The 16,327-nt window shown below is 31.7% G+C and overlaps 1 protein-coding gene across 2 annotated transcripts in view; it reads right to left on the bottom strand.

The window, feature by feature from the left end:
* The window catches only part of LOC126882028 (hexosaminidase D-like), a 65,415-nt gene extending 56,861 nt beyond the window's left edge, over positions 1 to 8,554 (bottom strand). Inside the window, exons 1-2 of one of the 2 annotated variants that reach the window (XM_050646803.1) lie at positions 8,328 to 8,554; positions 7,558 to 7,612 (exon numbers count right to left, since the gene is read on the bottom strand). Coding sequence is in view for 1 of the 2 variants with exons in the window: in XM_050646802.1 (XP_050502759.1) it covers positions 7,558 to 7,612; positions 7,833 to 7,846 (69 nt within the window). In the remaining variant the exon portion in view is untranslated. Of the gene's footprint in view, positions 1 to 7,557; positions 7,613 to 7,832; positions 8,218 to 8,327 lie in introns of those variants that run through there. The other variant, XM_050646802.1, reaches the window with a different exon arrangement.
* Positions 8,555 to 16,327: the final 7,773 nt, after the last annotated feature.

The raw sequence follows: 16,327 nt of genomic DNA, 5'->3' as shown, positions 1-16,327 counted from the left end.
TAAGACAAAAAATAGAAATAATAGGAATAACGGAAACGAAGATGAAAGGAAAAGGTCTTAAGAAAATACACAAAGGATATTGGTTACTTTGGGTAGGAGCGGATACAAAGGAGAGAGCAAAAGAAGGAGTCGGGATAATAATAAATTGCACCGAATAGACTACAACACGTCATAGAAGAAACATAATATGTTAACCAGAGAATATTATCGCTGAAAATAAAACTGATTCACGAGGAAATATCAACAATAATAACAGCCTACGGAGTAAATGAAGATGCAAGAAAGGAAGAAAAGTGAAAAGAGGCCCAGAGATTGGCAGTGACCATCATCTAGTAATAATGAGAATGAGAACAACAGAGGAAAAGAAGAAAAGAGAAGATAGTAAACGAAAAAATAAAAGTTACAAATTAAAAGAGGAAAGATATAAGAAGAAATTCCAAGAAAAATTAGATAATACTTTGAAAGGTAGGGCAAAAAATTCATATATAAAAGAAAAATGGGAATATCTAAAAACCAGCATAATCAAAGCAGCTGAGGAAACTTGCGGGAAAGGAAAAATAGCAAATACATACTAACATGAGGAGAACGGAATGGTGGACGGAAGAAATATGAGAGAAAATAAAGGACAAAAAAGACTAATTGAAGAGCACTGGAGCAATGGAGGCACAAAACACCCGGAAGATTACGAGGCATATAAAGAAAAAAGGAAAGAGGTTAAAATAGCGGTGAAAGCAGGAAAGCAAAGGTCGTGGGAGAGGTTTGGACAAAAAATTATAGGGACAACCAAAAACTCTTCTACGGCGCATTAACTCAGACAAAAGAAAGAGCACACGATGCCGAATATAAAAGACAAGAATGGAAACGTACTAACAGAAGAAAAACAAATAATGGAAACATGGAGAGAACATTTCAAAGAACTAACTCATGCTGACATGGACAACATAGAGGAGATACAAGAAAGGAATGAAGAACAACAAGTGGAATCCACAACAAGAGAGAAATTAGAGAAATCAATAGAAACAGTAAAATTGGGCAAAGCACCAGGCAAGGATCATATCACCCCGGAAATGATAAAATTCATGGAGATGGAGGGAATGGACAGCATGAAAGAACTAATGAATGATATCATAAATAGAGCAGAATTACCAAAGGACTGGAAGAAAGACATTTACCAATACACAAAAAGGGAGACAAGAGAAACTGTAATAATTACCGAGGTATCACCATATCAAGTATCCCTGGGAAGGTATTCGCAAGAATAATAGGGACAAGAATAAAAACCCAAATAGAATCAACTATGGAAGACACACAATGTGAATTCAGGAAGGACAGAAGCACGCAAGACCTAATATTCACAATAAGACAAGTAAGTGAGAAGGTAATCAATAAGAATAGAGAGATACATATATGCTTCATCGACCTGGAAAAGGCGTTTGACAGAATCCGAAGAAAGGATGTATGGAAGACACTAAAAGAAAGGGGAGTCGGCAGACATATAATAAAAGTAATAAAGGATATGTACAAAAATAATACAAATACAGTAATAATCAATAACGAGGAATCCAGAGAATTTACTACAAGTCAAGGCGTCAAACAGGGATGCGTGCTGAGTCCACTGCTATTCTCAGTGGTACTGTATGAAGCACTAAAGGAAGCCAAGAGAAGAATAAGAAAACTAACATTAGGATACTGGCAAATGAAACAGACTCAACTATCGGAGCTAATATTTGCAGACGACATGATGATAGCAGAAAACAGAGAAGACTTACAGAACAATCTTGAAACCCTAGAAGAAGCACTATCAAACATAAATATGAAAATTAATACAGAGAGAACAAAAACAATGATAATTTCAAATACGAGGAAGGCACACGCAATAGAATTAGACGGTAAACAACTAGAGCAAGTGGAATATTTTAAATATCTAGGAGTAATAATTGAATCAAATGGTAAACAAGACATGGAAATAAACAAGAGAATGGGACGAACAGGAAGCTTATTTAACACTATGAAAACAACATTTTTGGGAAAAAAGATACTGGAGAAAGTAAAAAACGGCAGTCGTTATAGATCAGTAGTTAGACCAACAATCATGTACAGCAGCGAGACATGGACATTGACGGGGAGACAAAAATCCAGAGTCAATGCTATGGAAATGACGTTCCTGAGGAAAATAGCAAACAGAAAGAGGGCAGACAAAATACGAAACGAAACAATTAGACACAACCTAAAACTAGAACCAACCAATGAAAAAATAGTCGGTAGAGGGACAACTTGGATGGTTCGGGCACGTGTGTAGAATGTTGAACGAGAGACTAATAAAAAGAGAGTGCAGGGGAAAACAAATGAGGAAGACCAAGAGTTTTGTGGGTAAATGAAATCAGGATAGAAGTCAAGAAAGGATTGACATTGGAAAGTGCAAGAAACCTAACACAAGATCGGAAAGCATGGAGACTACAATGCCAAACTCAACTCCACCAGCCTTACACCTAAAGGTAGAAAGGCTTAGGACTAAGTAAGTAAGTAAGTACTATTCTAATTGGGAAAAGCCACAATTTAACTTGAAATGATTTTATAGACGTTTCGACTTCTACCTCGGACCTCGTTTCAAAATACAAAATATTAGTACATAAATTAAACAAAAATGTTGTTGCTTAGTAAAAAAATTGTGCTAATAGATAATTTAATTTAATCTGACTCATTCGTATCGTTTTTTCTGGATTTTTTTTATTATTTTTTCCTGGTTTTTCCTCGTGATTTACTATGAAATCACTAAACACGAGAATTTTACTGTCACCATTGCATGTGGTTGTCTTTTTAAAAATAGCAGTGGGATTACGAATACTCGATACAAATCGTATACGCCATGTTTTACTGTAGTGCCCTACAGTAAAATATGGCAGATACGATTCGTATCTGCCACATTCGTATTCGCCAAACACATAGTGTTCATAGTCCTACTGATGATCACATGCAATGATTCTTTTGTGACGGATATTCTTGAGTTAAAGATGATTTCATGTAATCGAATAAACGAACTATCTTTCAATGAAGTCGTCCCAGGAACGCAACTCATAAATATTTCATTTCACTATCATTTTTTAAAGTCTTCTATTAAAATATGCAGAGTTTAACAAAAATACAGGTCATAAATTAAAGTACATATTCTGGGACCAAAAATAGTTGGAATGAACCTAACTTACCTTAGTATAAATATGCACATAAAAAAAGTTCAGCCCTTTGAAGTTACAAAATGAAAATCGCTTTTATCGCATATATCGAAAACTATTAGAGATTTTTTATTGAAAATGGACCTGTGGCATTCTTATGGCAGGAATATCTTAAAGCAAAATATAGTGAAATTTGTGCACCCCCTAAATGGGGTTTTGTTCCCCTAAACACCCCCAACTTTTGTGTACGTGCCATTTAAGATTTTTTATTGGGGTACCATTAGTTAAATTCAATATTTTCAAAACTTTTTTGCCTCTTAGTATTTTTTCGATACGGCAGTTTTTATCGAGATGCGGCTTCTTTTTAATATGTTTACATAAAAAATTTATGGGGGTTTTGTGCCTTTAAACCCCCCAAATGTTTGTGTATGTTCCAAATAAATTATTACTGCGGTACCATTAGTTAAACACAGTGTTTTTAAAACTTTTTTGCCTGTTTGTATTTTTTCGATAAGGCACCTTTTATCGAGATGTGGCACCTTTTATCGAGATGTGGCTTCTTTTTTAATATGGTTCAAAATATTCCTAAAAATGTAAATCATAAATACATTTTCAAATTATTACCAAATCTCCATAATCGTATTTAACCCTAATATACAAATAATATGTGGTGGATTTGAAAAATATTCAAAATATCTCGATAAAAACTGACTTTTCGAAAAAGTACTAAGAGGCAAAAAAGTTTATTTAACTAATGGTACTACAATAATAATAAAATTGGGACGTACACAAAAGTTTGGGGGGATTTAAAGGAACAAAACCCCAATAAAATTTTTAAGGGGTGTCCAAATTTCACTATATTTTTTTCTTAAGATACTTCTGATATAAGAATGCCACATGTCCATTTTCAATAAAAGATCTCTAATAGTTTTCGATATATTGGGAAAAATCGATTTTCATTTTGTAACTTCAAAGGGCTGTAACTTATTTTATGTGCACATTTGTACTAAGGTAAGTTAGGTTCAATCGAACTATTTTTGGTCCCAGAATATGTGATTAAATTTATGACCTGTATATAATAAGAATAATTTTTTTAGAAAGCAACAACATTTTTGTTTTTACTAATATTTTGAATTTTGATAACAATGGCGATGTCCGAGGTGGAAATTGAAACGTCAATAAAATCTTCTTATTTAGAAGAAGTTGGCTTATTTCCCAATAATAGTCAATTACATAAATGCCACAAAGAAATAGCTTCAGAACAAATTTAAGGATATTTAACATACAAAAAATAAAACTTACCTTTCAAATAACCGAAGCAATTGTACCTTCTCTAGTTCGGTAAAATTTTTGGACCGCTTCTGGTATTTTCTATCCATGATACTGCTTGGTTTCTATATTTTTGATAAACCAAATATGTATCAAAAAATATATATAATAATATTTTGAGTACTTACACAGCTAGAACTTTGCTACCAAACACTAAAAAAGAACTGTGTAGAACCAGTAGAACAGACCAACTTTTTTTATTCTTAAAACTCAAAAAAATTTCTCTGACAAAACGCAAAATAATGAAATAAATCATTCAACATACAATAACAACAAATAGACACATGATTACAATTATAGTATGGTCTACTTAGACCCAAACCCAGACATCCAAAGTGAAAGTTATCCTCCAACACCAAATTGTTCTATATGGTCCACATAATGTTCAGAAAAAAGTCACGCCATTTTGAGCGTCGGGTTTGGGGGGGAGAGGGGGGAGAAATCTGAAAATTCGTAGTTTTTTATGTTTATCGTCAATATTTCTAAAACTAAGCGGTTTAGCATGAACAACCTTCTACACAAAATTGTTCTACATTAAATTTGAAATAAAAAAGGCCCTATGCATAACCCTTCTAAAATGAACGGTTCCAAAGTTACGGAGGTAGTACTTATAGTATAATTGGTCCAAAAAAGGCCTAACCCAGACATCCAAAGTAAAAGTTTTCCTTCAACAAAAAATTGTTCTATATGGTCCACATATTGTTCAGTAAAAAGTTACACCACTTTAAGCGTCCGGTTTGGGGGGGAGATGGGGGAGAAATCTGTAAATTAGTAGTTTTTTTACGTTTTTCGTCAATATATCAAAAACTATGCTTTAGCGTAAGGCATATTTTCTATAGAAAAATATTTTACATACAAAAATTTAAAACAAAAAAGGTTCTATACATAATTGTTATAAAATCGACGGTTCCAGAGTTACGGAGGGTGAAAAGTGGAGGTTTTCGATACTTTTTATATTTACCGATTTCTCCCCCTCTCCCCCCTCCCCCCAAATCCGACGCTCAAAATGGTGTGACTTTTTTCTGAACATTATGTGGACCATATAGAACAATTTGGTGTTGGAGGATAACTTTCACTTTGGATGTCTGGGTTTTTAGTATATAGTTATATCATAAATGTTGCCGAAAAAATATAAAAAGTATCGAAAACCTCGACTTTTCACCCTCCGTAACTCTGGAACCGTTGATTTTATAACAATTATGTATAGAACATTTTTTGTTTTAAATTACATGTAGACTATTTTTGTATATAACATTGTTTATGCTAAAGCATAGTTTTAGAAATATTGACGAAAAACTTAAAAAAACTACTAATTTACCGGCTTCTCTCCCATCTTCCTCCCAAACCGGACGCTCAAAATGGTGTAACTTTTTACTGAACAATATGTGGACCATATGGAACATTTTGGTGTTGGAGGAAAACTTTTACTTTGGATGTCTGGGTTAGGCCTTTTTTTGGACCAGTTATACTATAGTACCTCCGTAACTTTGGAACCATTCATTTTAGAAAGATTATGCAGAGGACCTTTTTTATTTCAAATTTAATGTAGAACAATTTTGTATAGAGGGTTGTTCATGCAAAACCGCATAGTTTTAGAAATATTGGTGAAAAACTTAAAAAACTACGAAGTTACCGATTTCTCCCCCCTCTCCCCCCCAAACCCGACGCTCAAAATGGTGTGACTTTTTTCTGGACATTGTGTGGACCATATAGAACAATTTGGTGTTGAAGGATAACTTTCACTTTGGATGTCTGGGTTATGCCATATTTTGGATCAACTATACTATACTATTAGTTAATTAACGAGAATTTATGCTTTCCTCAACCCAATTAAAGTTTATAGTAATTAATTATTTGATAATGATCAGTTGATTTGATTTTTTATTAGCGTCGAACAACCAGCCCTTAACATGTTCCGTGCAGATCGCATGCAATGTGAGCCACATGGTGCCGTCACCAATGTGTGGACGGTGACCATGTATGCCATTGATTATACACATTTTTAATGTGTTTTTTTGTCTCTTCAGAGTATAAGCATTAGGATTAGACATCCGCACCCAATGTGTTAAAGTAAGATCTCTAAACTGTATTGAAGCATTAGAAATTTGGTGTCACAGAATGTTACTTAAAATTCCATGGATCAACCATATTACAAATGAAAAGGTCTTAAGAAGAACTAATACTCTAAAAGAGCTTATCGTTGTCGACACAAGAAAACCGAGTAACTCCAATTTTTACATAAAATGAGATTTTACTGCCATCCATTAGCCAATAGACTATTCAAGCCATCTGACAAATAATACGTCATTTAAATGTAGATTACTAATTTTAAAATGTATACTAGAAAAGCAGGTATCTCACTTGTCAAAAAATATGTTAGTAAAGCACGCAACTCCCGCGCATTTTCTGTTAAGTCAGTTAAGTGATTATTGCCTTTGATTTGATTTGTTGTTTTGGAGTGAAATAGAGGTTTTTAAGTACTAATTTTACATATGTAAGGAAGTACAACAAGGTAAGTTGATTTGTGTAATCAATGTTTTTAGTGTGATTTAAAAATAATGGGATTTTTGTTGCTTTAAACTATCGCTGGAGTTACATGGTTTTCCATATTTTATTTTATGAACCCATGTTGGAGTTACATGTTCTTCTGATGTTACATGTTACTTTTTTAGGCTCTCCTGAAAAATTAAGGAAAATGGAGTTATGAGTTTTTCTTGTGTTGACGACGTCATAATCATTGCTAAACAGCGAAAGGTCTCATATATAGGCCGTATTTTAAGAGGTGACAAATATACTCTATCAAAGATCATTTTAATGGGCAAAATTGAAGATCGGAGCGGACCAGGTCACAAACGACACTCATGGTTCAGAGATAAGAAACTGAAACAGTAATAATGTAAAAACAAGGATTATTGTTAAGTAAATAAAATTATTGATGACTAAAATTATAAAAATCAGTTTTTTAAAAACTTATAAATTCTTCAGCAAAATTCATAAAAGCATTACTCTAATGTCTTCTGTAAACCTGTTTGTTTGATTAATATGATTCCTTACCCACCTTTGCTAAATATGCTGGTTTTGGGGGGGCTCCCTTTAAATCCAGATGAACCAAACTAAAACAAGATTAATTAAATAGGCAAATCCCAGTGATTGGCAGTGATCAAATACAAAGAGGATCACAATGAACCTTATTCATGTTCTACAATATTGTACTATGATATAAAATCATAGTTGCTAAGGCTATGATGATGAAATTTGGGTTTTATCAGTGGTTTTATAAAGAAATACTTTTTAAATTCCAAATAGGTAATTCATATGAAAATTTCTACTTACATATTCTGCTCCATAATTAAATATATCAGTTCTTCTGTTATTATACGCTGAATCTATTCGTTGTATATTTTTTGTAATTTCTGTTACAATTATTATATTATGCGATGCGGCTTTGGTGATATTTGATATTAGGAAAGAAAATCTGTATACAAACTACAAACTTGATACAAACAAATAAGTTTGCGATAAAATGATAGGTTATGTTTTGATTTTTGATTGAATAAATTAGCCCGAGTGTATGCAATTTGTTTTACAAAATTACGGACGTTTTCCTTGACAAAACAAACTTTTAGCGGTGATTGATAAAATACAATTTTTATTCAACGCATTGAGTTATCCATAGATAAGGTATATATAAGTAGAAGTGGAGTTATCATCGTATCTTTCAATGTATTTAGTTTATTAATCTAAAAATTTAGTTACGCTCTCATTTAATTGTACAGTAAAAATTTTTGCCTATTGTAGATTTTATTTATATCTATTTGTATACCTTACCTATTCTACATAACTATAATTCATTGCTACTTCTTATCTAACATTTATTTTGCTTTAAATAGGTATTTTCCCATCAGAAATTTTACAGAAGCTTTCAAAAGTGCACAATCATCATTGTAATTATAGCAATACTCGTAACTCAATTTTTTTTTCAAATATGACTATTAAACCTAGGTATATAAATTGTACAAAAATTATTCTCCTTCAGTTTAAGAAACTCTCCTGCCTGATAAATCCATCAGTTTTCATTGTAATTGTACCTAACGCGCAGTGGCGTAGCGATAGATTAGCGAGCCCTGTTTCCAGTTGGGATGCGGGCCTGCCCATCCAATAAAAACTCACATTCAGGGCCGTAACTACCATTGGGGCAACCGGGGCAGTGCCCCGGGGCCCCCGACCAAGGGGGGCCCCGTGCATAGATTTTAACGAGGAAAATAAAAATATGTATTTTAAAAGCCGATCCCAACGAAATATTTTCAAATGACACAATTTTAAAAAGACCGCAACATAGTTTTAATTTTTCACTGGGGAAACTAAAAAATGCAATTGGAACAGAACAGGGCCACTGAGGCCTGACCTAAGCTGGGGCCCCCGAGACCTTAACATAAAAATTTAAATTATGACTTAAGAAATTAGTTATTTCGGCGTAATAAAATCTAAAATGCCATTGGAAGAGGGGGGCACGAGCTAAGCTGGGGCCCCCGAGACCTTTCGTAAACATAAAAATTGTGACTGAGGAAATTAGTTATTTTGGCGAAATAAAAACTAAAATGCAACCGAAATAGGGACCCAGGTCCCAGCTACTTTGTCTTAGTCAATTTACCCCAGACCACATATTGGTATGTGAAAGAAACCACATATCGCTGTCCCGGTGGAACAATGACGCAACTACAAAAGTGTAACTTTTCAGGAGAGCCAAAAACATAAAATTATTTTACTTAATACCTCATGCAATGAAGCATAATGGAGATACTGGATTAGTATTGCAGTTATACTTGGCCACCGTGATATACTGTAACTGTACTACACATTAGAAATGAATTCTTAATATTTCATCCCTAAATTTGATCCCCAATTGCAATTACGTCATTGTTGCCAAAGTCATTTTGTGGCAACAATGACGTAATTGCAATTGGGAATCAAAAGGGATGAAAAATTAAGAATTTAGAATTTAGTTTTAGAAAAAAAAATTTAGAATTTAGTTTTAAAGATAATATCTTTAAAACTAAATTCTAAATTTTCATATATAATATTCTAAATAATTTCCACAGACATAATAATTTTTGGTTATCTAGCTAGTTCTGAAAGGGGGCGCGGAAATAAGGACAAAAAGTCATTGAAAAAGTTTATTAAACAAATTGAAAATTGTAGTAAAAGCAAACGTTATTAATAAAAAGGAATTTAAAAATAAAATTGAAATTATAAAAACAGTATCAACGAAAAATTTAATCGTAGAACGTTTTACAAAATCCAGGAATTACATGTTTTGAAAGCAATTGCTTCAAATCTTTTAGTTTGTTATCACCTAAAGGAATTTTCGAAGAGTAAGCCCTACGCAGCTGGCATTTTGGTGAAAACTATTCGGACGAACTCCGACTTTTTCTTTTTTGGCAAACATCAACTTTCGCCCACGTTGGTTGTTTATAACTTTCTTTATACAGGAAGTAATCTTTCCCTTTTAAGATTTAAAGTAACATTACTTCAGTTATCATTAAGTTAACATCCAGTCCATTTCATTGTACAGCGCTTTTACATCGTAAAACTTGGTGAAATCCATTTCTTTAACCGTTAAAAGAGCTCCTGTTTTTTTAGCATTCCTAATTAATTCCTTCTTGACCAAGAGAGCATTACCAAGTATTGGTGTTTGGGGATCTTGGTGTATATTTATGGCTGCTTCTTCTTCTTCTTCTGATGATACCTCAGTAGTGGAAGGATGATAGTGTTCACTGGAACATTTATCGTGCATTTAAATCTAATAATATCAAAAAAATAGTACTTACATAAAATGCACTTACGTCAAGTAACGTAAATTTAAAATCAACATTTTATTTAAATGTTTTTATTTTAGTTTTGATTATGCTGACACTACATTAGAACCCCAATCTGACATTACAATTTGCAAATTCAAAATGGCGGATTCAAAATGGCGAATTTTTTCCTAAAAATCCTTAAAAAGTAGTTGTAAAATCCGAATTTTTTTTATAAAACGTATTTGTTTGCATATATGTGGATATTTTTGAGAGGTTGCTGAACCTGAATCCAATTTTGATAATTTAAATTATAAAATGGCAGATCTAAAATGGCGGATAACTTAAAAAATAGTTGTAAAATCATAATTACTTTACAAAATGTATTTATTTCTACATATATTTATTTTTGAGTGCTTTGATAAATCTTAAATGTTAACATTATAAAATATAAAATGGCGGATCCAAAATGCGGATTTTCTAAAAAGAACATAAAAAAGAACATTTTTGTAAAACATTTATTGTTTTTATTTTTAACAGATTGTTGAATCTGAATTAAAGATTAAAAATTTAAATTTCAAAATGGCGGATCCAGAATGGCGGATATTTAAATGAAAAACAAGTAGAATCCAATCAAACAAATATGGAATTTCATTCTTAAAAAAAAGATAAACAAATAATTTTCACAATAATATTAAAAATTAAAATGTATTAGAAAGAATATTTAAAAAAAAAACAAATTTTCGATTAGAAGGATATAATTACATATTGAAACATAGTTTTAATTCCAAACAACTTTTCTTTATAAAAATTTTCGATATTGTGAAATATAAAGGTACTTTACTCTTGAGTGAAATTCATATTTTTGACATACCTCGTACAAAATTAACAAAATTTGATATTTGATGGTTGCATCTTATGTTATATACGATGCAGAGTATTTTATAAAAAATAACTTTTTTTCGTAAAACTGATATTAAAAAAGTTATCAATAGGTTCCAAGTTACGCAGACATACTGTATAAGAGCTAAAAAAAATTTTTGTTGTTGAACATTTATTATTGTTGAAGCTTATTATTAAATGTATTTTAGGTAAGTTTTACAGAAAAAAGTTTTGATCACTCTGTATATACATTTTTTCAGCTGGTAATTTTCGGTTTTTGTATTACATTTTTGTTATCTTTCTTAGTTTTCTCAAAAATAAATTGTTTATTTCAATTTTAAACTAAAATAATTCAGTGTTTTTTAAAGATTACATCCCAAGCTTTAAAAAAATAGCAAAAAAATTGTATTAGATTTATTCAAGCTTAAGTAATACCGTCTTAAACTGGTGGGAATTCTGTAAAACTACGAATTTTTCAAAAATTACATTTTTTGAGACATCGTATTATTTGAATTAAATTTTTGAGATTTTTTTTGAATAAAACATCGTTTAGTAAGATGATTGAGAGTTAAGTTGTGCAAATTTGAGAGTTTTATAAGTAAAATTGTATTAGTTACACATTTTTAAATCATTTTTAAACAAAATGCATGTAAGGCTCAATTTTCGCCCACACCGTACTTATGTCCATACATTTTATTTCTTTTTATTACAACCATAAGATAGCTTATTTCATCTTCTTTCATGTCCAATTTGTAAAATTTCTTTTGATCCATTAGTTAAAGAATTACATTAAAAAAACTCAACTGTGCACTTCTTCCAACGCTAGTTTACATTGCGCCAATGTGTGTGAGAAGGGTGACTTTAGCGTTATAAATAAAAAATTACAGAAGCTAGAGATTTAATTTTAGAAAAATCTTTATAAAAGGTTTTTTTTGTAAAATTTTATGAATTTTTCAATGGTCAAGTCAGTTTTTTTCTAAAAATTATATTTTCGGAGTTATTTAAAAAAACATCTAACTTCGCTGTTCATTTGTTTAATAAAAAATGAAGCACCCACTTCTCGGGTAGAACTTTTTGATATGTTGTTTATTAAACATTTCTTAATGAAATTACAAAAAGTTTTATCTTGTTTGATTTTTTCCGAAGTGAAAATCTAAATGCACTCCCCATACTGAGATGTCTGATTACTTTACGCCAGCCGTTTTTATAAATATAATGAAACTCAAAAATGTTCTACATCTAAATCTCCAGTCATAATTATTAAAAACCTTAATATCGGAAACCGAAAACAGCTTTATTAAATTTATATAAACAAAATAGATTCTCAAATTGCATACGATACATTTATAAATAATTAAATAATTACATACAAACCTCTAGGGAGATAAAACGGTTAAATAAAATAATATTAAAAAAAACCTTGGATAACGGTGGGGTGTTGATATATTTTATCAAACGACGAGATTTTCTTAAAAAAAATTAGTGTCTATATTTATCCTTATTACCCTTACCACTACATATTGTTTACAGGCCGAAGGATGAGGGTGCTAAAAACACGAGTATCGAGCCTATTATATTGGGATTATTTTTATGACCCACCGTATAAAACTTACATTGATCAGTTTCCGAATTTCTGCAACTTATTCTTGGGTCGTGCTAATATAAAAAAATCCGAGTGTTTGAGATATGACGTGTAGGCAGGTACCTGCGGTTAGTCTTTAAACAAGTGTTGAAACAAGGCCTTAGGTAAGCAGGTAAAACGAGTAAGGAACCTATAGGTATTCTTCGTTTTTATTTATAAGTACCTACACAAAAATTAAAATTTATTAAGCAGTTACATTTTCTAGTGTGTATTTGTAGTTCAAAATATCCCCATCAAATTAGAAACAAAAGTAGCAAAAAGCGCGTTAAAGCTGGCCCCTGCAGGGCCCGGGCCCTGGTTCCGCGGGACCATGCACACTACGCCACTGCTAACGCGTGATTGTGCGCTTTAAGTATCCACCTATAACGTTATATATAGTACCTAATTCTAGCCTAAGTTGATTAACATGAATAAATGAGTTGATTTTTTGAAACGTGGAGTTACGAGTGGTTACTTTGTGCTATTTGTTATGTTAGCGGACTTACGCGAGTATTTCTAGGTAGGTCCTTCTTCTTCTGAAGGTGCCGAGACCGCTTGTCGATCGTTGGCTCTCATGTTGCCCAGCATATTAACAAGCATTGTCTTATTTACAGCCGCACGAAATAGTTCGGCGCTAGTTTTCCCAAACCATTGGCGCAGGTTTTTAAGCCAAGAAGTTGTACGGCGGCTCACACTTTTTTTTCCAAATATTGTACGTTGCATGACAAGGTGAAGTATGTCATATTTTTCTGGGTGACGCATTATATGACCAAAGTATTCCAATTTACGCCTTTTAACCGTGTTCACACTTCACAACTTTTATTCAAACTTTGCTAAACCCTTTCGTTTGTGACCCTTTCTACCCAACTGATCATCAGAATACGGCGGTAGACCCACATCTCAAATGCTTCTAGATTCTTCAAAAGCGGTTCTGTCAGGGTCCATGCTTCAACCCCGAAAAGTAGTACTGGAAATATATAACATCGAACCATTCTTATGCGAAGTTCCAAATTGAGATCGTGACTGCAAAGGATTTTCTTAAATTTCATAAAACTTTTTCTTGCTTTGGCAATAGGTAGGTCCATGAACATAAAATACCTAGACTGCTCGCTGAAATCTAAAGCTGTTCCTCCAGTGCGATAAGGAGAAGTGTTTGTAAACAGGGTAGGCATCTCTTTCTAATTGGCGGGGTTTATCTAATCAACGGCAGTGGGAAAGTCACATGGTGGATAAACTCCGTCGATTAGAAAGATATGCATACCCTGTTTATACACTTTAACTGTCGCACTGGGGAAACAGATTTAGATTGCAAGAATTATCCTGGATGGATATAATTTCTCTCAGAAAGCCAACTTGAACAAGAATGAGGAGAAAAGCCGTACAGCTAAAGGCTTTAATAAAAAAAGAATGTGTGAGTACTTTGTATGCACGTAAGAAGTTATACTTCTATTATATGATTTCTTAAAAATAAATATACTTTAAACAGTTTGTTTTAATTTTTTTTAAACACCAAACTAATTTTGTGTTTACCGCTTTCAAAAAAATAAAAAAAAAAGTATAGGATTGCACTGGATTCGAACTCAAGACCTCTCGATCTCTGGCCGAATGCTATACCAAATACGATACGAGGACTGTGTCCGTATTGGGACCGTGCAAGTTCGGCAAAGCGACCCCTATTTCTACGCTCTGCAACTTTATTCGCACTTTTAATTATATTGCCCAATTATATTAGTCCTGGTTACTGGATAATTGTCAAGGCCATAGCCCAAAAAATAATAAGAAGAAAAAATAAGATGCAGGTTATGTTATCAAAACGTAAACAATTGTATGTAGTAAATAAAATTAGTTATTAAAATGCAGTAATGCAAGCAAAATACAATTAATTAAATGTACCTTTATACAGGGTGAGTCATGAGGAACTGTACATACTCCTACCTCGTATAGAGGCTCCTATGGGGAATAACCAATGACCATTAAAAAGGGTCTGCTCCCATTGTTTAATAATATACAGGGCGAGTTTCGCATTTTGACAGAAATTTGTATTCGTCATAATTTTTGAACGGTCAGATCGATGTGTCTCTTATTTTGGTAAATCGTTACACTATTACCACCTAATCATCTGATTTATCAAACTTGAAAAAAATCAGGTCCGGCTTCAAAAAAGTTAGTTCGTTTGGGTTTTAGAAAAAATTTCACCCTGTATACGCTTTTTGAAAACTATAATATGAATTTTACATATTAGACAAATAAGCAATTAAAATGACATATTTATTTTTTTCCCTACACGATTACTTAATTTTTTATAAAAAAATCAAATTTGACTATGAATTAAAAGTTTGGTAAAGTGGACCATAGATTTAAAAAAAATAACTTTTATTACAAAAATTAATTATTTTTGAGCAAATATTTATTTTATGTTACCACCCAATCAACTGATTTATACAAACTAGAAAAAAATCAGGCCCGGATTTAAAAAATTAGTTCGTTTTAGTCTTAAAAAAAATTTCACCCTGTATACGCTTTTTGAAAACTCTAATATGAATTTTACAAATTAGACAAACAGGCAATTAAAATTGCATATTTATTTTTTCCCCACACGATTACTTAATTTTTTATAAAAAAAATCAAATTTGACTATGAATAATTAAAAGTTTGGTAAAGTGAACCATATTTACTAGAAACCAGATTTTAAAAAATTAACTTTTATTACAAAAATTAATTTTTTTTGAACAAATATTTAATTTATGTTACCATCCAATCAACTGATTTATTCAAACTAGAAAAAATCAGGCCCGGATTTAAAAAATTAGTTCGTTTTGGTCTTAGAAAAAATTTCACCCTGTATACGCTTTCTGAAATGTCTAATATAAATTTTACAAATTAGACAAATAGGCAATTAAAATGGCATATTTATTTTTTCCCCACACGATTACTTAATTTTTTATTAAAAAATCAAATTTGTCAAAATCGGAATTTTAACCTAAAAATGAAAAAAAAAAAAATGAAATCACGGTTTAACTTGCTACAACTCTGTTCAATTTTAATATTTTTTTTTCTGAAATTTTTACAGCACATATGTCTTACCATTGTGAAGACTATGAAAATTGTTGTAGACTTTCAGTCTTCTTATCATAAAAGTTATGAATTTTTAAAAATAAAAGGTGCAGATTCGTGAATTGCAAAGTTAAATCGCAAAAATTAAGTGAAAAAATTTAAAATTTATCTATTTGATCACGTCTATGTTAAACTATAGAATCCAAAGAGAAGTATTATGGGTTTTAGATCTAGACGTGGTATAGAAAAAAAAATGGTGAAGCTTTTAATTTTAAGAAAAACGTTGTTTAATTTTTTTTATTTTTATGGTAAAATTTCGATTTTGACAAATTTGATTTTTTAATAAAAAATTAAGTAATCGTGTGGGGAAAAAATTAATACGCCATTTTAATTGCCTATTTGTCTAATTTGTAAAATTCATACTAGAGTTTTCAAAAAGCGTATACAGGGTGAAATTTTTTCTAAGACCAAAACGA

This window comes from Diabrotica virgifera, chromosome 3 (assembly GCF_917563875.1).
Source record: "Diabrotica virgifera virgifera chromosome 3, PGI_DIABVI_V3a".
Classification (NCBI taxonomy): domain Eukaryota; kingdom Metazoa; phylum Arthropoda; class Insecta; order Coleoptera; family Chrysomelidae; genus Diabrotica; species Diabrotica virgifera.
The sequence above is the reverse complement of the archived record's forward strand: the minus strand, read 5'-3'. Positions and strand labels throughout refer to the sequence as shown.